Source organism: Trametes versicolor (genome assembly GCF_000271585.1).
Source record: "Trametes versicolor FP-101664 SS1 unplaced genomic scaffold TRAVEscaffold_2, whole genome shotgun sequence".
NCBI classification, from domain to species: domain Eukaryota; kingdom Fungi; phylum Basidiomycota; class Agaricomycetes; order Polyporales; family Polyporaceae; genus Trametes; species Trametes versicolor.
Window position 1 is genome coordinate 2,559,307 of NW_007360322.1, and position 24,832 is coordinate 2,584,138.

At 57.2% G+C, this 24,832-nt stretch overlaps 7 protein-coding genes across 7 annotated transcripts; 3 read left to right on the forward strand and 4 right to left on the reverse strand.

Moving 5' to 3' along the window:
* Nucleotides 1-564: 564 nt before the first annotated feature.
* TRAVEDRAFT_17646 (uncharacterized protein) lies at nt 565-4,794 on the forward strand (the record flags this gene model as incomplete). Its single annotated transcript, XM_008035291.1, has 9 exons — nt 565-675; nt 740-1,470; nt 1,796-1,815; nt 1,999-2,111; nt 2,172-2,492; nt 2,571-2,949; nt 3,190-3,257; nt 3,403-3,492; nt 3,775-4,794. The coding sequence occupies 9 exons, from the start codon at nt 565-567 to the stop codon at nt 4,792-4,794; spliced, it is 2,853 nt and encodes a 950-aa protein (XP_008033482.1).
* A 276-nt stretch (nt 4,795-5,070) lies between these two features.
* Nucleotides 5,071-9,547, reverse strand: TRAVEDRAFT_161375 (U2 snRNP complex subunit RSE1). The gene is made up of 12 exons (XM_008036281.1): nt 9,269-9,547; nt 8,818-9,209; nt 8,476-8,763; nt 8,240-8,418; nt 7,825-8,186; nt 7,360-7,772; nt 6,856-7,310; nt 6,508-6,676; nt 6,337-6,456; nt 6,082-6,288; nt 5,901-6,026; nt 5,071-5,850 (listed from the first exon to the last, which is right to left on the reverse strand). The coding sequence occupies exons 1-12, from the start codon at nt 9,492-9,494 to the stop codon at nt 5,146-5,148; spliced, it is 3,642 nt and encodes a 1,213-aa protein (XP_008034472.1). The 5' UTR covers nt 9,495-9,547; the 3' UTR covers nt 5,071-5,145.
* A 750-nt stretch (nt 9,548-10,297) lies between these two features.
* TRAVEDRAFT_112523 (prokaryotic type I DNA topoisomerase) lies at nt 10,298-13,780 on the reverse strand (the record flags this gene model as incomplete). The annotated part of the gene is made up of 12 exons (XM_008036282.1): nt 10,298-11,022; nt 11,076-11,424; nt 11,475-11,600; nt 11,660-11,838; nt 11,893-12,084; nt 12,137-12,357; nt 12,416-12,552; nt 12,606-12,687; nt 12,740-12,998; nt 13,062-13,231; nt 13,285-13,649; nt 13,700-13,780. The coding sequence occupies 12 exons, from the start codon at nt 13,778-13,780 to the stop codon at nt 10,298-10,300; spliced, it is 2,886 nt and encodes a 961-aa protein (XP_008034473.1).
* Nucleotides 13,781-14,340: 560 nt separating this feature from the next.
* TRAVEDRAFT_43522 (uncharacterized protein) lies at nt 14,341-15,706 on the forward strand (the record flags this gene model as incomplete). Its single annotated transcript, XM_008035670.1, has 2 exons — nt 14,341-14,740; nt 15,663-15,706. 2 exons carry the CDS (start codon nt 14,341-14,343, stop codon nt 15,704-15,706), a joined length of 444 nt encoding a protein of 147 aa, XP_008033861.1.
* Nucleotides 15,707-16,288: 582 nt separating this feature from the next.
* On the forward strand, nt 16,289-17,362 carry TRAVEDRAFT_43523 (uncharacterized protein; the record flags this gene model as incomplete). Its single annotated transcript, XM_008035671.1, has 2 exons — nt 16,289-17,236; nt 17,312-17,362. The coding sequence occupies 2 exons, from the start codon at nt 16,289-16,291 to the stop codon at nt 17,360-17,362; spliced, it is 999 nt and encodes a 332-aa protein (XP_008033862.1).
* A 135-nt stretch (nt 17,363-17,497) lies between these two features.
* On the reverse strand, nt 17,498-20,057 carry TRAVEDRAFT_161382 (digestive organ expansion factor; the record flags this gene model as incomplete). Its single annotated transcript, XM_008036283.1, has 12 exons — nt 17,498-17,753; nt 17,807-17,905; nt 17,962-18,095; nt 18,151-18,222; nt 18,274-18,424; nt 18,481-18,566; nt 18,623-18,707; nt 18,761-19,198; nt 19,251-19,386; nt 19,443-19,497; nt 19,555-19,742; nt 19,796-20,057. The coding sequence occupies 12 exons, from the start codon at nt 20,055-20,057 to the stop codon at nt 17,540-17,542; spliced, it is 1,920 nt and encodes a 639-aa protein (XP_008034474.1). The 3' UTR covers nt 17,498-17,539.
* A 478-nt stretch (nt 20,058-20,535) lies between these two features.
* TRAVEDRAFT_62839 (DUF1929-domain-containing protein) lies at nt 20,536-23,315 on the reverse strand (the record flags this gene model as incomplete). The annotated part of the gene is made up of 12 exons (XM_008036070.1): nt 20,536-21,027; nt 21,083-21,203; nt 21,263-21,528; nt 21,586-21,941; nt 21,995-22,356; nt 22,409-22,439; nt 22,493-22,573; nt 22,630-22,635; nt 22,703-22,833; nt 22,904-22,965; nt 23,016-23,106; nt 23,157-23,315. 12 exons carry the CDS (start codon nt 23,313-23,315, stop codon nt 20,750-20,752), a joined length of 1,944 nt encoding a protein of 647 aa, XP_008034261.1. The 3' UTR covers nt 20,536-20,749.
* Nucleotides 23,316-24,832: the final 1,517 nt, after the last annotated feature.

The following is a 24,832-nucleotide window of genomic DNA, read 5'->3' on the forward strand; positions in this document are numbered from 1 at the left end:
TTCCATCGATACCAGGCAAGACTAGCTACGCATCGTCTAGAGGGAGACACGCAACCAGCCTGCGCGTCGTTTGCACCAAGGTCGAATGACGCGGTCATGTGACACGCGTTACGCGTCGAGGCCCCCCCAGCTACAAGCTTGAATCTCATCCAATACTCGCTACAAGCTTGAATCTCATCCAATACTCGCTACGAAGATCTGTGGACGGGTTCGTTGGAGAGGAGTGCGGAGTGGCTCAGATCTGGTCAACCCGGGGCCGATCCCGCGCGTTGTGCGTGCATGCGGCAGCGGCGGTGATACAGCCCTCCCTTGGCCCTCCCCGCTCTTTGTCCCTCCCCGCAGGGCTGAGACCGCGCACCCCCACATCTTGTGCGCCTGAGCTTACTGAACACGTCCTCTTCCGAGCCCGTCCCTTTCGCGATGCCCTCCAGCCATCCATCCAGATCTCCGCCAGCCTCAGCCTGCGCGCCCGCTCTTAAAGCTTTGTCTGCGCGCGTCCACAAAGCGCGCTTTGCTCGTCCATCCTGCAGCTGCAGCCCCCAGCACACCACATAAATCGCTGCGATGCGCCCCACTCCTGCTCCCGCAGACTCGCGTCCCAGTCCGCTCCTCAAAGGCATCCGCCGCCCGCGGAAGTTTAGCGCCATCAGACGCGAAAACGTCCTCGCAGCCATGGTGAGCCTCTCATCCAGCCCGATCGTCGACCCCGCGCTCACCCCGGTACCCCGGCGTCCTACAGAGCCCCCGGCGTCCTAGCAGCTCCCTCGAGCCCTTCCTCGGCACCTACCGCATCGTGTGGGACTCCGAGTCCAACAGCTACCCGCGCCGCGAGGTCTTCAAGAACAACGACCCAGAGGACGGCCTCCTCGAGCTGACGCGACCGAAGCGCGCACAGGCGTGGCCGAGGGAGCACGCGGCCACTTCGAGCGTCGTCCTCCGCTTCTGCGACTCCTTCCTCGGCGCGGACCACACCGCGTCCCACCTCAAGCCCTCCCTGCGCCCCACGCCCGCCTCCGCCTCCCCACCCCAAAACCCCTCCGTTTCCAGCCCGGGCTCGTCCTTGCTCTCCCCGTCCCCCACCTCCCCATCCCTCTCGCGCTCATCCTCGCGCCGCTCCCGCCCGAACACACCCTCTACCTCCTCATCCCGAAACGCCGACTCCTCCTCCGCTCACGACCCAGACGGCCCGCCGCGCTTCTGGCAGCTCGACTGGGACCCGTCCTTCCCGCGCCTCGGCTTCCGGCACGAGGGCATGGACCTCACCGCGCCCTTCGGCCACGCGCTCTCCTTCGCGCGCGTGCGCGACGACCGCGGCTTCCCTTTCGCCGTCCTCGACCTGCGCCCCGCGAGCGACCAGGGAGGGGAAGGGTATATTACGGTCGTGGCGAAAAGGGTGCCGGACCGGTTTGCGAGGGAGGGCTTGTCGGAGGGGGAGAGGGCAAGGTTGAGGATGGGGGAGGTGCAGGAGGGGTGGGTGTGGGATTGTTGTTGATGGGGCGGGGAGGGGGTTGTGGGGGAGTTTGGTGGCGAGGTGTAGGCTGGTTTGTATTTTGCTTCGTCTTCTGTATCCTTTAGGTTGTATAATGCATCTCTCGTTGGACTTTGGCTTCACTGTGCATGCAGATGGTCTGTTTCTCCGTGCGTATATGGATGCGCGCGAGGGGCCATCAAACGCTGAGCGGGCGCGGTTTGGGTCCCAGCTGAACGATGCGGACCTTTCTTTTGACTGAACGGCATCGCGGATTCATCGTTGGAATTTGTACATATAGATAGACCTTGTATGTCGACCTTTCAGCTCGGATGGTGTTCGACGAGGTTTGCGTACCGGGTGGCTATGTTGTGTTTCGGCCCATACCCCCTTGCCCTAGCCAGAGACTGCGGCCGTACAATGTTCGCGATGTCCATTGTCCCCGCGCGTATATGTAGCGCTCCGCCCGCGCCCCAGCGCCCTCGTCCACTTTACGCGACATATCACCTCTAACATGTTTCTTTTCCCAGAAGAAGTTATCGAACAGGCCGAAGCGGACATCGCAGCGATGCTGCAGCGCTCGCGCATCGCACTCGACGTCCCCAAATACCTCTCGAGCGACCACGACGTCGTCTGGGGAGTCGTACGTTCCCCTCTTCGTTGCCCGTGCCGGTCGAGCTGACTTGTCCTTGTTCCCGTACAGGCGACCCAGCCATCGGAGGAGGTGAGCCCAAGCGCCCACGCTGGGGTATACGACGCAGTCTCGACCTCCTTCTCCTGGCACGGCGCCCCAGCCGTCCCTGGGGTACACACCCTCGACGCCGACGCGCGCTGGACCTTCCGACGTGCCCACCCCGCTCTGTACGAGCTCGCCATGAGCAAGGCCGTCACGCTCACACTGGCCCACGCCCCGCTATTCCCCGGGGACGACCGCCCCAGGTTCGCGATCCTAGACGCAGAGATGCGCGACTCACCTTCTCCCCCTCATACGCCCTCCGCCTTCAGCGAAACGACGCGGATGCCAGTAAGTGTTGATATCCGGTGGTGCGTCCCGCGCCCGCCGCGTCGCACGTGCACGGGCGCGCCCACGCTCGTCGAAAAGGACGCCATGGGCGCCCTCGTGCGCACCGACACCGGGTTTGCCATCCCAAGCTGGGACTGGGAGGAGTCCGAGCCGCACGCCTCGGCGAGCCCCTTCGGGTCTGCGCGCGCGGTGCTCCGCTTCAGCTGCGAGCCCGACGCCGCGCGCCGTCCGTTCGTCGCCCTCGAGTGGACGGTGCCCGGTGGGGAGCTCGTGATGCTGACGGTGTTCAAGCGGTGGCGGGAGGAGGAGAAAGAGAACGGGGTGGGGCGTGGGCTGGGCGTGGAGGAGCGGAGGAGGCTCGGGATTGGACTGGGGTATGGGGAGCTAGTGGCGAATTGGGAAGCGGGGAGGCGGTACTGGGAGGGAGCGGAGCGGGAGCGCGCCGGGGCTGGGGTGGGTGTGCGCCGGGGGAGTTCTTCTGGCACGTCCGACTCCGATGGGTGGTTGACGGCGTCCGAGTCGTAGGTGCCACGATCCTCAGCGGAGCAGCAACGCCGTTGAAGCCTAAAAGTGGTCAATCCACGATGTAAGTAGAGATAATGAGAACAACGAATTGAGCAAGACGGCTGCGCGAGGACTTCCGTAGGCTACACCCCTTTCGATGGTGAATGCGGCTCTAATCACAAAGGATATCCAGCTGTTTGCGACGCTTCAAAGTACCAGTTCCTTCACACTTCGTGCCCTGTAGAGGACCTAGGAGTAAAAGTGCGTCAGCATACCAAGAACACAAGAAGGCGCAGAGTGGCTCTGGTAGGATTTATACGCGACGTACTCGAGTGGAATGAGACAATTTCCCACTACTATCATGCTCTCACCCTACCTCTCACCCTACATCGACGCGCCCCGGAAGACAGGCATGCCTGGACCGTTGACCAGGAATATGTGCGATAGCGAGAATGTTCCTAAGATCCTAGACGGAGACAAAGTAATATGGGGCGTGGTAAGTTCTTCCGCACTCCCACCACGAATCGAGAAACTCACGCACCGCTCTCTGGAACCTTTCCCGGGTTCCGCTACGCAGAATACGCGACATCCGCATGACGTTCTCCCCAAACCCCGTTATCCAAGTCAGTCCAGACTCGGAGTATACGACCTGGTCTCCGTGTCCCTCTCCTGGTGCGGCGATCCGTGCGTCTCCAGCTTGAACAAGCTGTCGACCGCCCAGCGCGGAGAGCTTTATCGTACCTATCCCCAGCTGTACTGGCTCCTGGTTGGGCCGCAGGTATCCTTGACGATGTTGCCCTCTGGGTTTCTCCCGGAAGGCGTCCCGCCTGTTGCAACTTCCGTGATTCCTGTTGTCCCGGTTGCCCCACCCTCCCCTTCCATCGCTTCAACCCGTGCACTCGACCCTTCCCCTGGCAAGTCGCAGACGCGTGCGTTTGTTGGCGAGATAAACTCTGCGGGACCAATTGAGGTGAAATCCGAGCGACCGGTGTACAAGGCGTTCGGTACACACAAATATCCAGCCGAATTGATTCAGCGTGCTAAACAACGAGCCGCCTCGATACCGCCAACGGGAGCCGTGTCGGGGCTTGTACTGGGGAAGCGAGCGGAGATGGACCAGAACCAGAGCAAGATGTTCGAGCAAGTCGTCGCCGGCGCCACAGGAGGAGAGGCCATCGCACTGGACGTCAGCAACCCGACCAAGCCACAGGAGACCAGTACTCGTCAGGTCCCTGCCAGGGCGGTGGGGGTGCGGCGGGAAGAGTCCACTATCGTCCTGCCCAGACCGTTGTGCATGAGGACGCCTCACACCGTGGAACCTATTAAAAGAGACCTCAGGGTCTGGTTGGGGTGGCAGGTGCGGAAAGAAGTCCGGCGGTCGGGTGGCACCTCGATATCGGGTCTTGAGACATGTACTATCGAGCACTGCCGACTTGCGGGGTGCGTTGAAGAGAGGACAGTCGGGGCTAGTGACTCCCCGGCGGAGTATAAGACGACGTGGACCATCAAGTGGGACCATCCAGGGCATTTTGGCGGAGGGGCCTGCACATCGCTGTCGCTGGAGTTCAATTTCCAGACGGATGAAGAATCGGAAGACACAGGAGCCCGCGCGCCGCTCGCTTGTATGCTGTGGACATTCCTCAGCCCAAAGTCGTGCAAAGTGATTATGGTGTTGAAGAAGCGACAGGGGTCTTCGACCGACAAGATGCTGACCTCAGAGGAGAAGCAGATGTTGGGTATAGGAATGAACTCGCAACAGGTGAAGAAGCATTACGCGTCCCGGAAAGGAGCAGCATAGGGAGGACTAGCGGCGAGACTGCAGATGTTGCGGTGAAGGACGCGGCGGACTTGGAGCCGAGGGTTACAGATGTTCATATATAATATCCGCTTTCCTGTCCTTCTGAATATATAAGTAGGGTTCTGATGTATATAGACAGAACACGAACCTGCAACTGACCGAGCTCTTATTTTATCTCAGCCACCCGTGCTGAATAAACCATCCCAAGCTTGGCCGAGTCGGCAGATCGAATACATGTGCGCGTTTGTTTGGCGCTTTCACGCCTGCCTGAAGGGTCGGGCTAGCAGGAAAGAGAGTATATTACACGTACAAGATAAAACACAACACATTACAAAGACGACCGACGACCGATCAGAACCCGCTCGCGGTGACGCGCAGCTGCTCGAGCTTCTTCAGCACCTCTCCGACAGTCCGGTCCAGCTCGCCTGCAATCGTGCTCTGCTTGTTGGCCGGTAGCTTCGCGAACGACTCGCAGAGGTCGCCATCGACTACGGACTTGACAGGCACGTAGTATCCTCGCCATGTGAGATGGTCCCGGCCGACGAGACTGAGCTGCTCTGTGCGCATGTGTTGCTCCAACGTCGTGAGCAGGTCGACGTCTTCCTTGGACACGAATGGCACCAGGATTCCGATCGTCCCGTGTAAGCAGGTGTACAAAAGGACTTCACGTCCTCCGGCCACGAGCGCAACCTTGTGTAACGATGTCACGATGTCGCCGACGTGGAAGTGGGAAAGCATAACGCTCTTGTGGGGAGCCCCGAACAAGACACCCTTTTCGTGCAGGATACCAGCACCGGTAGGATCGTCGTCGATCTGGTCTGAGATCTTGGAGTCCAGCCGGTTCACGAAGACATTGCCGAAGCGGTCGCCCGCCACCACGGTGTTGTAGTCCAACATTGTTGTTGCGGTGACCCATCGCGGCTGGGCATCGTCAGCGAAGACGAGCAAGCGGTTTTCAGGAGCTTTGTAGACGGCATAGAAGACAGATTCTTGCATGTCGCCGACGATTATGCGAGAGCCTTGGGTGTTCAGGGTGACAATGGCGGCCGGGAATCCCTAGAGCGAGATATAAGAGTCGGGTTAAGACTTGTGAGGCAACAACGTACCTTGTTTTCCACTTTGCGCAACAGCTTCTTCTTGCCCACATCATATAGCCGTAATGACTTCCCGACACCTGCTATGAGCTTACCCTGGAATGCCATCACTGCAAGTGGGACGTCGCTAGTCTCAGTCTTAAGACAAACGCGTTAAAAGAGGATCACAATATGTGTTGATAGGCACACACACCTTGTGAAGGAATTCCAGGTCTCGCCCGTCGTCGATGAAGCGATATGTTCTCAGGAAACCGCTTGTACATGATCGAGGCGAGAGGAACGTGTCTTGGGCCGTGCCGACGACGAGATGCAGCTCATTGCCGCGAGCTGCAAACGGAACAATAGCCATCGAGAACGCGGCCTCGTTGTTGTCCAAGTGGATGACCTTGACAGTACTTGACTAAGAGGATGTGAGTAGCATATCGAGAAAACTGTGTAACAAACGGACCTCCAACGGATTGATGATTCGTATGCAGGAGGCCCATGTGCCAGCAGGCGCCTTCGGCCGGCCGAATTGCTCAGGAGGCAGAAGCAACACTTCCTCATCAATACGCTCACCCCGTGCTCGCTGTTAATCAATATTAGCGTATAGTGCCGTGGTCGGAACACTTGCACTCACCATTTCTTGTAGCTTCTTTGACGCCGCCTCCTCGCTCATCACGCGGTGGTCACCCTCAATGAGGTAGAGAAGACCATTTGTGGGATGCGGCATGAATTTGCGGGGAGTGTAGCTGAGCGGTAGTGAGTCCTGCTTGAGCTTCGTACCGAGCTTTGGAATCTGGAAAATTCTATATGTAACGTGTCAGCGCGACACTCATGCCTAACGAGACGGTTGATGGGTAGCACTCAGAAGGAACAATTGGTATATGAAAGGTTGTGTCAACATACGCGCCGTGGGCGCATTATTGGGTACAGTATGTCATCTCTGTGACCACCCATCTAGTGTTGCAACGGACGGCGTACTCACCTCAAGAGACTTCCAGAGATACCGATCAGGCCTTCGGTACAGAGCTCGGCGGAGAAGCTCCACGCGTAGTCCAAGTTCTCGAAGATCAGCGGGGTGAAGTGCATGAAGTTCTGGTAGGTGTAGTTGAGCCATGGCCGAGACGACAGAGCGAGGATAGCAGGATTCTGTTGAATGTTGACCCGGAGCAAGCGGATTGGCCGAGTGCCCAAGAACCGAGTACGAGTGTCCGTTAGCTGACCGTTGACAGGGTCCAGAACTGTACGCAGTAGAACACCATTCTGGAGACCGATGTTGACGAAGGTTGTCGGCTGAGACTTGTTGATACTAGCATCAAGCATGTCGGCTATGCAGATAGCGGAAGGGGGAGCAGTGAGAGCCTGGAGACTGATGGTTTCGAGTGTGCTCTCCGGATCGAGCGAGACGATTCGGACAGTCTGGTCCTCGCATCCGACGGCCTATCTCGATATGAGCTAGCAGACATATGAGCATGAACAAACGACGGACCAGGTATGGCGTGCGCTGGCGTCCCTCCGGGACTTCCGCAACACTGAGGGCGAGAACGGTGCTACCCATCGCCTTCCGGTCCTGGTATTCGTTCAACTGGCCGTCAAGGTCGAGTTCGAAGTACACGAGTTCAGCGGAACTAAGTGCGACGACGACTTGCCGCTTGTTGGTCGTGGCGCACACGATGGTCTTGCCTGAGGGTACCTTCCACTCGTTGACGCGGCGATCGGCGAGGACATGACGGATGCCATGCGGGTACACCTGCAACAGCGCATCCGCACCGATCTGTTGTACCGCAAGCGTAGGTGCTGAGGAGAGGAAGCCCGTGTCTTGAACTTCTTCGATAGTCTCGCCGATGGAGAGCACCAGTGTTCCGTTGACGAAGGATAGGATGATGTACGAATCATAGAGGTCTGTGGGAGCCATATCAGCAAACACTCCCGAGCTAACCGTGGTGGCACTGACCGTCCTCCTTCAGCTTCGTGGTCCATACCGCGTTGGGGATACCAGGGAGATCCGAGCTGACAACTTCTTCAACCTCTAGACCGTGTCGCAAAGTCCTGAACGTGCTACGAGCACCACGACCGCACGCAGTGAAGATCTGAGGGGTGTCGGAGTTCGGCAACAAGTTCATAACCTTGGAGTCGATGATGGGACACAACGATTCCAGCTCATCGACCAAGGTCAAGTTGTCCAGAGCTCGAGGCCTGAAGTAGCCGCGAGGAAGGGGCGTCGAAGGATCAGCCATGCCGTACGAAGGGTAGTCTGCCGAACTCCATTCTGGCTCGTTGTCGTCGTCGCCGAGTTTTTGGAACTGGTAGAAGTAGCTGTGATATAGATTTCAGCGACGTTCCTCGAAGACGCTGGGAGTGACACTTACTGGTTGCCGAACTCTGACGCTACGAACAAAAAGCCAGACTTCAGAATGCAAAGACTGGACGCAACGGGAACTGTGTCAAAGTACTTGATTTTGACGGCCTTTACATCCTGCTCTTCGTGCTCGATGGTGACCTTGTACAAGTCCCCTTCCTCGCTCTGGAGAAGGAAGAAGAAGGCCCCCTGAATTCGAGGGGATGTCAAGGCGCGCCCTAGGTGTTATTCAGCGACGAAACTCACCTTCATCTTGTGCATCACAGCTGCAGTGATAATGAGACCACGCTCAGTGTCTTCCAACGGGTGCTTCCTGCGAGGAATTGGGACGCGGTGCTGAGGCGAGTCCATATGCCGATAGATGATGTGGTCTTCACAGCACACCAGCACGCCGGACGGACCATCGTATCGTTCAGACGCAGCTAGCTGCCCTCCGGGTACCTGCACCAAGAGGTTCGCGCGAGGGTCTGTGGGCTCGCTCCACTTTCGTACAACATGATTGAGACCGAGGTCGAGCTCGTAGTATGTCAACATCTGCGCTTCGAGTTCTCAGCGGTCTGTCTCAGAATGCATCTCGGAGAAACGCACCTTTTCCGCGTTGTTGAACGCTTCGCCTGTGGGGTCTTGGTCCGACTCAGAGTAGTCGACCTCTAGCGCGGCAAACGTTGGGTTCTCGAAGCCCACGTCCAACCCGACGATGTGGTGGATGATCGCGTTGTTTTTGTGCGCCTCCAGGGGCGACGAGATGGTCAAGTTCGCAGCCGCGTCTCTGTTCAAGATGTACACCAGCTTCGCCTTCTCCACGGAGCCGATCATGACGCTGCGCCCCTTGGGGTCGGTCGCGAGATATTGCCCCGGAACTATTCGACGCGCGCCAGACTTGCCGTATGTCTCCTGGTGAATCTTGACGAAGGTGCTTGTCCTAGGGTCATAGTCCAGAATGACGATGCGCCCCGAGTCGGACCCTACGATGACATAATCTAAGAAACAGAAGAGAAGTGAATACGGCGAAAAGGATTGGACACGTACAAGGGCGCACCCTTGGTACCACCGGTGAGCCTGAACGCGGCGAGCGAGCGGATGGAGCCGAAGACTTCCGTCGCGATCACCGTCAGGACCTTCCCGCTTTGCGCGTCCGGCCTCAGCAGCTCGAGACGCGTGCCGCGCGAGACGATGATTTCTTGCGCTCGCGAGCCCGAGAAGTTGCCCGCGACGGCATGCGTAATGGCGGTCGGGGGTTGGAGTGTGAGATTGTACAGATGCATGCCGGCGAGGGGTGCCGTCAGACAGCAAAGTAAACAGATGGAGGTTGATCGGGTCGTCGACGAGTCCTTGGAGGGCAGGTGGGCAAGAACAGGTAGCGCGAACGACGAGGGCGAAGGCGAGGACAGCAGCGACTTCAACGCGAAGAAAGCGCGAGCGGTTCCGGGGTCACGATACACAAGTGGACCCCGAACACAGCCGTAGCGTTTGGCGTCTGAGTACAAGTCCCCGAGCGATGAAGACTATATACATGATTACAGGGATTATCTATCATAATAGTAGTGTTTTACAGTGGCGTGGGGGTATGTAGTGATCAATTCCATATATCGTCAGCTGCTGAGAAGTTCGACTTCTTCCGTCCCCGGGTTCCAGTTTTGCTCCCTCGACCCCGACCCCGCCCTCGCTTACCTCCCCTCGAAGAACCAGAACCGCGTCGAGACGAAGTGCCTGCAGAAGAGCCTCCAGGACATGCTGTCAATCTATGTTAGCTACATCATGACTGGCAACAGAATATCAGGCGACTCACCATTGCTATAGTGTCCAGGCTCGCCACATTTGAAGCATGCATTGCCGCCGGCACCCGACGAGGACGACTTCCCCTGATCCCGGCGCCCATTCGGACAGGCTGTTCTTGGTTGGATAATGTATGGACCAGAGGTCAGAGAAGGCACGCACCACTGCTGAAGTGCCCTTCTTCGCCGCAGCTGAAACATGCGCCGCCACCGGAGCCTCCGCCGCCTCCTCCGTTCCCGAAAGTTCTTGGTGCTTGCCCCGCGCTCGTACAAGCTAATTGCGCAAACACGCGTCAGTTCAATATCGCTCGACGTTCGAAAACAGACGTACCGCTTGCCCAATGCCCCTCTTCGCCACATTTATAACACCCACTACCAGATGACCCGCCGGCCCCACCGCCTCCACCGCCATTTGGCGCGTTCCCAGCATTACTCGAGAACGTCCTCTTCGGCGGCTCGATGGGGCCATCCTCGTCATCCGCTGCCCATTCGAAGTACGCGCACCTAGCCTGGCGCGACCCATTGGGGCACGACCAGTACTTGCGGTTCGCGTTGGACGCCGACTGCGACACCTTCAAGACAGCGGTCAGATCGCACCCGCAGCGTCGCTCGGCCCCCACAGCACTATGCGGGCGCTTTGCAGGGACCACAGCCGATGCCGATGAGTACGCCGTACTCGAGGGATAGGCGCGTGAAGATGACGAGGACGCGGCGGCGGTTGGGGTACCGCTGGCAGAAGGCCCGTCGGACCACTGGAAGAACTGGCATGTTTGGTTCTGCCCGCATGTCCAGAACCGCTTGCCCTTGTTGGCGGATTCTTTCGTGACGGTGCGTTCTACAGCGGGTATGTTGCAGTCGCATTGTGGCAGCGCAGATGCCGATAGCGAATGTCCGCTCCTTGGGGGCACGGGACGAGCTGGTGCCGGTGCTGGTGCCGGGCGAGCCGGCGCAGGACGAGCTGGTGGATGACGAACTGGTGGCGGAGGCGATGGAGGTGGGATCGGGTCGTCGCTCCAGTCTAAGAAGCGATTGTCAGTACAGCGATGCATCCAGAAGAGGACATGGTCTTACAGTGCTCATCCTCATCATCGGCAAGCGCGGCCGGGGCTTGTCTGCGCGCCGGCGGAGGAGGAGGAGGTGGGGGTGGTGGTGGTGAAGGTGGTGGCCCGTTGGCTGCCGCGGAGCCTCCACGGCCGCGGCCGCGCCGAGCTCGTGTCGAGCTCGCGCCTCTGGTACCCGCTCCTCTTGTTCCACGCGTTGCACCTCCTGCACCACGACCGCGGCCCCCGCCTCGGCCCCTTCCTCTGCCACCGCCCCCGCCCCCAGGGCCCCCACCGCCGTCTTCGTCATCATCTTCATGAGCTTCCCCAAGGTCCACCTCTGGTACAGGGCCTTGTCCATTAATACGATGTCCGACAGCCTGAATAGCGAGATCAGCCAGGGTAGAGTGGATGAGAAGGTCATACTCACTGCGACGAGCTTCTCGAACTCGATCTTGGTCCGCATGAACATCTCCTTGTAGCGCTCAATGCTTTCTGCGAGCACCTCGTTCTTCGACTTGACGCCTCCGCATATATCAACCATGCGCATCTCGGTCTACCAAAACCAAGTTATAGAAAATGTGACGCATATATCCAGGGAAGATGCAGACATACCTCGCGTCGGAGCTCCGGCTTGCTCAGACTATGGTCGAAGCCAATAGCATCGTAGCCCTCTACGAGCCCTATGCCGAGTGTTGACGGGACAAGATACTTGGTAGCGCCTTGCATCCGCTCGATAACATACCCGCGGTCGATGATCGTTTGTATGTGTTGGGCGATCGTGGCGTCCGTTCCTAGTGTAGTGTGGTCAGCCACGCGCTCCGAGCGTTACGACAGTTCTGACTGACCAATGCCATGCTCGTCCATGAGACTGACTAGATCTGCTTCTGTGAGAAGAGTCGGTTTGGACGTTTGGCCTTCGTCAAGCCTACACTCCGTCGGAACGAAGGCCTCCCCCTCTTGGAAGTTTGGCACTTCCTTGTCCGCCCATTTGTCGTACGGGAAGACGTCCAGGTAGTTCCGCTCTCGGATAACGAGTCCTATAATACTTGTTCAGCTACAAGTCCCAATCTGTGGTCGAGGAATGCGTACCGGTGGCGTAGAACTCCTCCTCGCCGTATTGCACGTCTATTGTTGTCAACCAACCTGTCGCATCCTTGGAACAGCTCGCGAGGAAGCGACGCGTGATGTACTCGTACACCCTCTTTTCGTCCCCAGCGAGATTCCCTGCATGCGCGGTGGGATGAATTGGGGGATGCGCGTGATCATCGTGTTTGCCCTTCCTCGGAGCATTGAAGCCTCCATTCTGCAAGCTTGATAAACATAGCGGGAGTGAGCTGGTAAAGTGTACGAATGGAGAAGGTCACCTACCCACCAGCAAATCCACCCCATGCGGGGTCTGCGGTTTGCTTTCCTATCAAGGTCATGAAGTCGAATTGGGGGTCATATACGTCAGTCTCAGTGCGCGGATAAGACAAAAATCCTCTCTGGTACAAGCTCTCTGCGATCTGTCCTCGTCGTATTGAGCACCCGGGCGTGCGCAAAAGGCTAAGCTACTTACGTCGAGCACCCGTTTGGGCGAGATCTTCAGCAAGCGCGAACCCGCCTTCTGCAAGTCTACCGTGGTCAACGGGAGCGGCTTCCTATCCCAGAGTTGAGCTTCACTGAGACCTATGGAGCAACAGCGTAACTCACCACTTCTTGGTATCCTTCACGGTCACTTTCGAAACTCGAGCCATAGCGTGGGCGAGTGCCGCATCATACAGGGCCATCGCATTATTGACGTCGAATATGTGCCCTCTCCTCCACGTAAAGACGGTCTCCTCGCCATCCGAATCGGTTGCAGACGGACGGGTTAGCGACAAATAGATATACCAGAACGGCTCAGGTTTGAAGTTCTTGAGTTTGTTGTACCGGGCGACGACAAACCCAAGGGTGGGGAATTGACACGGACCTGGGTTGAAGTAGTGAACATTCGAAGCGGAATATGATGATTTAGAGTAGGGCTTATGCATACCGTACGATATCAGCTCTCGTTTCAAGGCCTCGTGACGGTTTTGCAAATTGAGCGTTTGGAGACGGGTAAATGCGGAGCCTATCCTAAGGTCCAGCAAAATGCGCGTCTCTACTGCATTGGCTTGAGCCATGTCAAGTTGCACCGGGTTCTGGGCGGCATGGTGAATTTGCCTGGTATAGTTGACATTCAGCTTATATGCGAGGTACGTCTGGGGCATACGTACTGGGCAATGATGGCGCTGAACCTAGCACGCCTGACCGTGATGTTGGCATTCGCTTTCCGGCAGATCTTCATGATTTCCGCGCCAATATTCTCGCCCTCACGATCGCAGTCCGTCCAAATCATGAGGAGTTGCGCGCGTCTTGCTTCGGTCTTGAGGTTCTCGGCTATAGTGTCGGCATCCTTCTTGACCCTGCACTCGACCGGGGCTTCGAAGAGAGCGAATGGGTCGCATGAGGTCCATTTAGAGTACATGATGTTAAAGTCATGCTCCATAACATGGCCGGTGACCGACGTTACGGTGTAGAACGAATTCGTCTGGGGATAGTTGAAGTCATAATTCTTGATATATTTGTTCCGACTGTTCCTCTAGAGGCGAGTGAGATATATTTCAAGCGACTTTATATGTCAACACGCACCGTCGTGAACTGGCCACCCGACAATATCTGAGTGATAGACTTCGAGATGGACGGTTTCTCCGCAACACAAAGGACCCTCATGGAATCTTCCAAGGGTATTCCCTGATGATATGTTGCAAAGTTGAGCTTGAAAACTGGCCAGCCGGGTGGTGTGCGTGAGGGGTATCTGAAGAGAGCAAGGAATCGAGGAAGTATGGTGAAGTGGCTGGCCTGGCGGTGCAAGTTATGGGGAAGTCGTCAAGACGTGAGAGTGGGCTAGCTGTTACAGGCGTGCAGGGCGCAGTGTGTCAACAGCGGCAAGACATGAGCAACCTCCGGAGATGGCGAGGTGAGGGTTGGAAGAGGTGGTCAAGAAAGAACGCGTCCCACGGCGCGCCTTGCGCCCGTCGCGTCGCGTCGACACGTGATGGCAAAACATCATAAGCGCCCGTCGCGATCGCCACGGTCGCGTGCGTCTGCTAGCGCATTCGCCCTTCTTCACCCACGGGATCCGACCACATAGACCACTTCGTGACAGTTATGTGGGCCGCCTGCGCATCTACGCTATCGCATGCCTACACGGACTCAGCAAATCAGCCTTAGCCGCCGCAAGGCGTCTCATGTACGAAGACAGTGGACTCCATTTCCTCGAGCAATCCGCCATGCCCCCCGAGTTCTCTGATATCCCTGCGGCAGTGATCTATGCGCTCCTCGACTACCGTCGTAGATGCACTGACGTGGTCCTCCTCGACTACCGTCGCAGATGCACAGACGCGGTCATCGCTACTCTGAACGACATGCACTGGATGGCGTTTGGCCGTCACAGCAGAGCGTTATCCAGAGCTCCTTCTAGGAATCCCAGGACCCATGACTCATGGGCATGGCTGTCCTGCCGAAACCCTCACGATCGCTACGAGAAAACTCGAGTGGACGGGCACACGCTTATCGTGAAGGTGTGGATGAAGGACTACCTCGCGGAAGTGTCGAAGACGCTTCGGTCGTCGGGACCGAACCCTGCAGCTGTCTTGAAGCGTGCCGCGCTCCGGCAGGCTGCGCAGAGCTGTGAGTCGTGCCCCCATTGCGTGACCACTGGCTTGATGGACTTGGTGGACTACGGCCTGATGGTGAGGAGCAGAATGAGCGAGTCTTTGAATCAAGTAGGTTCAATATTCCTATACCCCCCCATACATGCATTAACACTGTGTTCTTCCCAGGTCGAACTCCATTTTCCTGCCTAGCATGTCCACTACGTCCGCCCACAGGATATGTTGTCTATCAATATTCCTCGCCTTTCACCTCGCGTTCACGTCCAAATTTGCGACCATTTACTGTCCGGATCCGTGATCTGTTCGGAAGTAAGACTAGTTTTCACCATTGAGCGGCCGTTCCGGGACGTCCGGCTTGGCCTGTTCCCATGACACACGCGTGCAAACTGACCTGCCTTACCGCAGCACCTTTCATTTGACGTGGTACGTGATACATCTCTATCTCTATCGCGACTCATCGCGAGCGACGTCTAGTCTGCATGCATTTGAGGCATGCTTGGAGGAGGGTCCCGTATCATTATTTGTCAGCAGACAATTGATCTCCGACGACGCGTCGAGATCTATACACAGGCACACTTGACGCGTCGCGCGCGCGACGCGTCCGGCCTTTGGTCAAACACTCGCCATACTGCTAAGCTAGTCCTACCCGCAAACCTCTTTATAGTCATGATAAAGTATAGCGCGCTGCGTAGGATATTTTCACGCTGTCTACGGGGTGCGGGAACCGTCAAAACTCGCGCAAACCTCTTGTCTCCCTCGCTAGCGTGTATGATCTGTGGTGAACGGGCCTTTAAAGGCAAATTTGCACGAAATCGGGATACAGGGTGCTTGAATATGAGACCGTATGTGGGTGCGAGGTTATCAGACCCCCGCGGAACGTCCAGATGAGCCCATTTGATGATGCGAAGCCGAAGCTGAAGGACAAATGTCCTCCACAGCGGCGCTGGCCGCGTTGCTCAAGGGCATGACCCCGAAGCCTTAGTATTCGAACAACAAGTGAGAAAAATATGCACAGTGTCACTCTAGCTAGCATGAGATGGGGAATCCGCGGCTGCATGGCCAGGGGGATAAATGGCTGTTGATATTTGACGAGTCGGAGAAGAATTGCATTTCTATCAAGCTACATGATGAAAGCGCTATCACTAATTCAAAATATAGCTACCTATGTATGAGATACAACGTATTCATGCGCTGACTGCGTTCTATGCGCTAGTTTGTCGCCTCAAACCCGAGAGGACAGCAGCCGAGGTGCTGTACGAGCAAACCGCCAAAGCTGTTGGCGCCCGCATTTCCCTGTTGGGGAATGCCATATAAGGAGAACACGTGGCGTCTCAATATGGGAAGACCCATTTGGGAGCGTCGGATCACTCGGCATCGAAGAATCGGGACCCTCCTCCAAGGAGGGCGCGTTTGAAAGCAGACGTTAGTGTGATCGTCCTCCCCCCCTCTATAGATCACACATCGTCTGCCTAGGGGAGACAAAGCGACGTCGTGTCCTCAGACCTCCTCCATCCCTTAGACCACCTCCTTCAGCACCACTACTACCAGCATGGCAGGAACAACCATGCGCCCTCCCTTCGATGACGCCGACGCCGACATCATCTTCCGCTCGGCGGACCGCGTCGACTTCCGGCTCTACAAAGTCATCATTTCCAAGTCCTCCGCCGTCTTCCGGAACATGCTTGCTATTCCCGACGTCAATGCGAGCACGGGAGAGCCACAGATCGTAGAGCTCACCGAGGACGCCGATACCCTCGAGAACCTTCTCCGTCTCTGCTACCCCGTGAAGCGCGCAGTCTTCAGTACGGTCGATGAAGCCCTTCCCGTGTTTACCGCAGCGAAAAAGTATGACATCGAGGTTGCGGTGGACACCATGTGGGGCTTAGTTCACGATCTGGCGGCGAAGGAAAGCCCATCGCGGGCTTACGCCATCGCCTGCATTCACGAGCTACCAACACTAGCAAGGAGGGCCGCACGGCTCCTTGTCAAAGAGGCCGACGTCATGGGTCTGCCCTTGCTGCCTCTGGAGCTCCGATCCCTTACCCTCCAAACGCTGTATGCCTTCGCCCGGTACCGGAGGCAGTGCCTGACTGCCGTGAAAGGCGTGTTGGAAGGGAACAATGATTGGCTGCGCGCTGGAGACCACCCGTACAAGGTACTATATACAAAAATCCTCAAAAAGACCGCCCCAAATGTCGAAATGTCCTGGATATGGTACCGCTGCTCCAGCTGCGCCCTCAACCCCTTCGTGAAAATACCGATGGCTCACCCATTCGTTTTTGTGACCCCTTCTACACTCTGCCCGCGTCTGTGGTGGGCCCACTACGAGATGATGGTGGAGGAAAGACTCTTCTCCGTGGGACTCGATGGTTGCGCGGCTACTCAAAAGGCGCTACTAGATCAGATCATATGTGGAGCGGAGACGTGTAGCACTTGCGCTCCTCATGCACGTACGCACCTTATGGTCTACGCACAAGCCTTGGAGCAGAGGATAGAGAAAGCCATCGACGAGGTGAGTGCACTGGCCGCACGCTCAGGCATACCGTTACTTAATTGCATTTAACCCGTTCACCCGCCTTTGAAATAGGTTCATTTCGAGCTGCCGTTCGCTGTTGGGCCGGAGACAGATTCAACGTGAAGAATGGGCCAATGAAGACACATCTGTGTGAGTACGATTGGGGACTTTAGGCTTCAAAGACGCATCTGTGATGCTTATGCACGGCACAATACTCACGAGGTTTCCGATAAACACCGATATGCAACAAAACGGTAGCTCAAGGAGTAGATGCAATATGGTACTGACATGATATGCAAACTATGACCCTCTTTTGATCAACTCTGCGGCGCCCTCCGTTCCCGCAATCCTCTCCAACCTAAGCCAGTCGTACTTCGAGTACAGGACGCGACACGTGACGTCCGACGCGTCCACCCCGTCGTCGAGGAAGGGGTATGAAAGGAGCTCTGTGTAGAATTGAGGGTGATCAGGAGGCCCGTAGAAGACGAGGTTCCGGATGCCTCTGATTTTGTACCTGGAAGAGGAGGTTAAAGCGACGTGGTGCACCAACAGGAATGCAAAACTAACCTCCGGAAGAAGTGGAAGCGCTCGCTGACCAGCAGGAAAGCGTTCTTGCCCAAGAAGAATGCCTGGCGCGCTCGAGATATGTCCTGGTTCGACGAATATCTGCGAATTTATGGGTCAATGGGGGCACCCCCAACTAACAGGTATGCCACACTCACTCCGATAGTACTGTGAAAGAAACGCCAACGTTCTTCCTGAAGTGATTGTGCACTCGGATGAAGTCCAGCGAAGAAGGCACGAATACGACCGTGTTCGAGCTCTGAACGGCTGACTTCAAGATACCAGGCAGTAGCTACGTCGATAGCCGTGAACACGCAGTACCGCACGGATGATTAGAAAACCCTGACCTGGGTAGTGAAGTACTGGAAACGTTTCTCAGGCTCGTCCTTGGGATTGCTGCAGTCAAATTGGACGAATTGCTGGTTGTTTATGAGCCTCTAGAAACGCGATGGAAGAATGAGGATACGTACCTGGTCGATGCCTTCTGGCACTTCGATGGGCGACCATCTACGTTCGGTGCGTATCCTTCCAGCGACGTTCTTGAGAGACTGGTTGAACAATGCACGAGTCTCCGGTGTCTCATAAGCGGACAAAAGGACGGTCTGGCGGAGATACGCTGAGCTGAGAGCGTGATATATCAGCTTGTATACGGGTTAATAACAACTATATGCACTGACTGTCCGTCTAAGTACCACGGCTTGATACGAGAGAAGTCTACGTCGTGCGACTCCTTCGGCAGCTGGTTCAAATGGCTGAATATGAACTAGCAGCCACGATTTAGCGACCCCATTTACAGCAGTATAACAAACAGCGAAGCACCTGTACGTGGTCCCAGTTTTGCATTGTGAGCGCATCCATCTGGTCAACGGCGAGGACTTCGATGGACGAGAGGAAGTCTGCGTTCCTGTGCAGGGCATAAGACCTCTCTTCTAAGGTGCAGGAAAAAGAAATACGCACTTTTCCTTCTCGATCGACATCCTCAGTCCCAGCGGACTCGCAATGATCAAATCGCACCCGTAGAACTCCGCGAACAACTTGACGCTCTTCCGCGTCATTTTCACGCCCAGCCGGAAGCTGTCGTCGACGTTACCCTTGAACATCTCCACATGGTCTCTCGGGTACGTCCCGGGCTCCGCATTGGCGAGCTTGTCAATGGAGCCAGGCGGTAGCCCGTACTCGGACTGGAAACGCGAGTGGTTCTCGACCTGGTACTCCGGCGACGGCGTATGTGCGGTGAGGGCAGAGACCCAGCGTTGTGCGAAGGAGCGGAAGGGGACCAGGATGAGCACAGACGGGCGAGTGAAGCCTTGGTCCTGTACGTCTTCGGGAGGCGGGTTGTGAGCCTTGGAGGCGTGTGCGATGCGTTCATTGTTCTTGAGGATGCGTCGGCGTTTTCTGAGGTATGTTGTCGGTAAGCGTGAAATGTATATGTAGGAAGGCGACGTACTTGGTGATGTGATTGAGTGCATGGAGAGTGAGCGCCTCGCGAACAGTAGATTGGGTCTCCAACGCCGTGCGCGTAATGTAGAGGTCGCGATACGACGCCATGGTGTTCAATAGATCATTTTGCAACTCGACAATTTCTGCGTGCCTAGTCAATATTCCTCGATGCATCCGGTAACGCCTCACGCATGCTCACCCCGAGGAAGTTTTGCTTGTCTCGCTTCCAGTGGTGCCTTCAGCTTTTCTTGGATCTGGAACCATGACAGACGGTCAGACTCGCGGACGCGCAAGCACGGTGCAAGACGTACCTGGTGTTTTGATGAGGCTGCAGTGGAGGATTCCGCGCCCTCCGGCACGGCTTCGACCACACCGCCAAGCTTCCCCAGCTTCCCTCGCTGGGACTTCCACGTCCGCGCGTCCACAGCCTCCCGTGCGCTCTCGGTCAGTGCCTTTGGCTGGAGCCCAAAGTGCGCTTCATATGGGTCCGCGCCACCGTCTAGGACACAGTCGGGTCAGTAAGGAAAGAACGCACACAAGAACTACTCGCACACGCACTGGGGTCATCTGCCTCCTCGCCACCGGGAACACCCTCCTCCTGTTCTGTCTCAACCGGCGCGTCCTCGCCCGCCTTCTTCAGAGGCTCGTCAAGCGTTTCCGTGGGAGCGGCAATTTGCACCGTGCGTTTCTTGTTAAGCTTCTCTGAGGGCTTGCTTTCTTCGAAGGTGCGCTTGCGCTTGTTCGCCTTCGTAGCGGAGACGTTCAGCAGCGTCAGCAGACGCGTCGTCGTGTTTGCGTCTTCGTCTATAGCCATCTCAGAGAGTTGAACGCGAGCGGTAGAACTGAGCAGCGCTAGTTGGTCGGTGAGGCTGAAATGCTCGACAGAACGCGGTGGAGGCGTAAACTTGACGATCGAGATCTCAGAGCAAGATCTCGGAAGAGTTTTGAGCGACTGCGCGTGCTCAGTGCATATTGCGTAAGCGCTCATGGCTCATGACGATAGTGCAGTGGACTGTAGCATCACAAACTCCGGCAGTACTTATATCCTAGGTGCTCTTTGGTTCGACCCTGCGCAGGCGCATGTTAGCTATTCTTTTGCACGTCTCTTCGTTCACGACTTTGGAGGATGTGCAGTCGGCGAGGTCGGGGCATTCCGACTCATACACTACCATCTTCATCGAGTCGGAAGGAGCATCGAGTGACTCAGATGTCGATGTCATTACTGGTTTGCAGCAAGGGATACAAATAGCTAGGGTATGGTGAACGTCCGAAGGTCGAAGGGATGGATACAAGGCAGGGGTTATAAAGGTGATATGCAGTAGATGTAAGTGCTCTGCCGCCAGATGCGGCTTTGTCGACTCGAAGGGGTATGGGGTACCAGCAGTAATGAACTGTACCGGGATGTATGGTCTGTGCGTGAGTAAATGATGCTGGTGAGGTAGGTTCATGCGGAGTCCGTGTTGTCCAGTCCGTGTTGAATCAGTGTCCATATCAGTCCTCCGCCCCCTAGAGGAGGGCCGCAAACAGCGAGACGGAGAGCAGACCCGAGACGAGGAGAGCGGTGAAGGATTGGAGCGACGGGCGCATCGCGGCGTTGTCGTGGCCCTGGCTGCCGGTGGTGTGCTGCGACGACGAGCCGCTGCTCTGGCCGTCGTCTGCCTGGGCGGCGACGCTCGGCGGGGGAAGGGGTACTTCGTTGTTGGTCGGCTGCTCCCCGACCTGGCCTGAGCCGACCATCACATGCACACCGACGGAGGGCACACCGTTGACGACGACGAAAAGCACTTCGCACAGGTGTCAGTGACCGAAAAAGTGAACCTTCCGAGCTATAGAACTTACGGGCGGGGCCGGGTGCGAAGAGCGCAGCGTTTGGCGGAACTTGGCTAACGTGAAGGACCGCGCTGCCGTCGGAGTTGCCCGTGTACGTAGAGTTGAGCTGCAAGAACCGCTGGCCCATGTTCTACACATCGAGAAACCGATCAGCGTCGACTTCCACAACATCTTAAAAGGGCCGCTTACCATCGTGTGAGTGGAGAACCCGGTTCGAAGCAGAATAACCGTCGCCTCCTTGACGTTGTTCACATCGCCGGCAAGGTCCTCCTTCGCGAGGGTCACGTTGAAGTACGGGCCGCCGTACGACAGCTGCTCGACCAGGCCCTGCGGCTGAGGCCGACGCGAGTTGTAGTACGAGGGGTAGAAGTACTCCACGCGGTACTCGGTCTTGTACTTGACGTTGTCCACGGTGTAGTCCGCGTGCGGGTTCGAGCCGGAGACCAAGACCGAGCCTATGCATGTAGCAGATCAGTACAAGTCTCCATGAGGGATGTATGCATGCTACTTACCGTCGGGGAGGAGCGTCGCGGTGGAGTGGTACATCCGCGGAATTGTGCTCGCAGTCAGACCCTCGCGTGACCACCGAGAACCCGCAGCCGCAGTGGGGTCATATACAACGGGCGTGAGCACCGAGTTGTCTGCATATGACTCGCCGACCGCCCAGTCCTGGGGACCGTACCCAGCGACACCAGTCTCCGCGCCATTCAAGCAGAGGATCTTGCCGTTAGGAAGGAGTATGAGGTTACCCATAGAACGGCCCTCGGGAAGGGGGTCTTCCTTCTGGTAGGTAGTGGACACATCGGGGGTGATGCTCACGCAAGACGTGGACGCCTTGTACTGTGCAATGTCCCAGTCGGTGGTCCACCTGTTGCAGACGCGTCAACACGGCAACTTTCCGGCACATGGGGAGGAGCCTACCTGTCGGGCTGCAGGTCGTTCCCTCCGCAGAACAGGATCGTGGCCGTGTACCCGTTCGCTGGAGTCAACGGCAGCATCGCCGTACCACCACTGGCGGGGTATACACGGACGGCCTCAATCATGTCGTTGATCGGCGTCTCCTTCTGGTTCTTGTAGTCGAGGAAGGAGGTCTTCCAGTTCGACTGGATCAGCAGCTTCCCCGAAGGCAGGAGCCAAGTCAACGGGTACAAGTTCGCAGGAAGCGTGTTTTCCAGGATGTCTAACTTGACGAGCCCGAGGCCGTTCTTGTCCGGGAAGAGCTCATATGTCGGGTTGTTCTGGTTCGCGTCGTTGACGAATCCACCCCACTCTGCGCCGCCAATCTGCGAAATCTCAGTCAACGATTGGTTCGGGAAACGAGTACGAGACGCCTACGATGATGATGGAACCGTCGTCAAGCGTTTCGCTATGATCCGAGTCAGTATATGCCGACGTTAGCAAGCGTGAGGAAATACATACAGTGTGGGGTACCACCGCCTCGTGGTCATCTTCCCGAAAAGAGCCCACTCGCAGTTACCATCGTCACATGGGGTCAGCATACTGTTTCTGATGCGTTAGTACGCGCTCAAGGGAACAATTGAGTTGTCCGAACTGACCGCATGCTGTGTGAGAGATGGGACGTAGATGAGCATGCAACGTCGCATATGGATAGGGTGCGTTGATACGCACGACTGTCCACCATCCGGGTCCTGGTACGGCTGGCCACCGGTAACTTCGCTGTCGGCGGTCGCACCGCCAGTGGTAACAGCCATGTTTCCGCCGACGTTGATCCACGTCCCGTTTGCCAGCACACCACCACCCTGTGTGACATGCCGCCATAATCAGCTCAAAATCCTGTGGCAGCGATCCAATGACGAGAGAACCGCATACCGCACAGAAAGTGTTGGTAACGATGTCCATCGTGCGCCCGCCCTTCTTGCTGACCGAGAACTCTGCAAACGGTGAGAATCCCAGACATGAGAGGCAGGTACATGGGACATACCCGATGCCCACGCAGGGTGTCCATTGACAGTCGCAGGGTTTGCCTCTGTCTTGTCGATGATATAAACCTTGTCCGCCGTCCCCAGGAACATCTAACGGGCGTCAGAAGAAGGTGGACCTACAAGCATCAAACACGACATACCTGCTGCGCGCTGACCATACTGTCACCGACGATTTCAAACGCCCCAAGCGGCGCGTCGTTACGGGCGGGTTGCCCAGGGGTGGGTGCGGTAGCCTGTGCATAGACCGAAGCCAGGAGCGAGAACGCCGCGACGGCGCTCCGCACGGACGGCCCGCGCATGTGTGTGCTGGTAGTGGACATTAGAAATGTAGCCTCGTGAGGGATCCGTAAGGTAGGGCGTAGCAGCCAGCCGTGTGCGCCGTAGTGAGGACCGCTGGAAGGGGGCGGATGGAGACGAAGTGCCCTTCGGCGAGGGGCATAAATACGCGGGCGCGGACACTGAGCGGCCAGCCGACGGTCCTTCCCCGCAGAGGCAGGCGCGTAGTGCGAGCGAGGCCGGCGGAGGATGCGCGGGTAGCGGTTCAAGGACGAGAGGGAGCTCCCGGCGGGCCCCACCAACGCACGCAACGCGCGGGCGGGTCAGAGCCGAATAGCTGCTGCCGCTCGATCGATTCCAGGCAGGCTTTACTCGGTCCCCTAGAGCACGAACTGTCCTCTGCGAGTGCACGCATTGTGCGTGCCACTGTGCCCTGCCGCGCTGGCCGAGAAGTATTGCGTCTGGTCAGTCATTTTCCCGAGCGGGAGCGTAGCGGCCACCACGAGGTTCGTGACGTCCGAGGCGATCACGGTCCCGGTTACAGTCCGGGCATCCCTGGAGAGGCACGCAAACACATTGATGGCGGTACCGTTCAATAAAGGCGGGGAGTGTGAAGAGGATATGACGACGCGGCGCGAACACACCGCGCCGTCACGGGAGGTTGGATCAGGAGAGAAAGAGACGGACCCAGATCAACTTGTGTGGTATGGGCGCTCCGCCTCGATGCGCGGCTATCCGGCGTTTTCGCTTAGAGCGCTAACTGACTGCCTTCCCCTCGATTGCCTGCAGCGAGTGATACTACTACCATACTCATTACTATAACGACTACTATTCTTTACTGTAGGCATAGATACTACTGCGCTTGCCCCCCGCTAACCATTGGAGTGTATGCGTTACGCGCACGACTATGGGGCTTGGAACGGACGTTAAACTGTGAACCAGGCAAAACGATTGTGACTCATCTACCAGCGTTGACGGCGTGCAGAGCCTAGTGCTTGCCCTGCACTTCCACAGGGGACGTGGCGAAGATGCCCGTGCCACGGTCGCGGAGGGAAGGCTGAGAGCGTTTATCTTTCAACGAGCTCGTCCACACAAGCGTCCCATCTCGGACTCAATCAGCTTCCAATAGTCTCTCGCGAGCAGCCAAGCCTCCAGACCATCGGTGAGCCACGGTCGCACGGTCGCCGCAGAACCTAGTGCTGGACTCGCCCGGCAGGCGTCGGCATACTCTTCAGTACACCCAGGCGACGCCGCCTGTGTGAGTGCCCGCTAGGAAGCAGCCGCCGCGCTGCCGCTTCTGGCCTTCCCAGCGACGGCGACGCAATGTTTCTCTGCGTATCGGCCTGAACCGAATCCGAGGAAGTAACGCGACCTGAAAATATGCGGGGGCAGGCACAAGTCTTCCCGCGGAATGACGTGACCATATATGGAGGGAACGCAGAGGGGCTCTTCGGAAGATCCAATGCAAAGGGCGTGCAGCATTTCTCTATAACACGCTGCAAGGGGAGATGTGCCTGCCGGTCTAAACTTGCGTATCCCG

Bases quoted from the DNA above. Each gene is read 5' to 3' on its own strand.
- TRAVEDRAFT_161375 (XM_008036281.1), bottom strand. From the start codon at position 9,494: ATGCATCTGTACAATCTCACACTCCAACCCCCGACCGCCATTACGCAT. The intron at 6,289-6,336 runs GTCCGTTTGTTA...ACATCCTCTTAG, and splicing joins GAATCATCAATCCGTTGGAG to TCAAGTACTGTCAAGGTCAT. The intron at 5,851-5,900 runs GTACGTTGTTGC...ATCTCGCTCTAG, and splicing joins TGCGCAAAGTGGAAAACAAG to GGATTCCCGGCCGCCATTGT.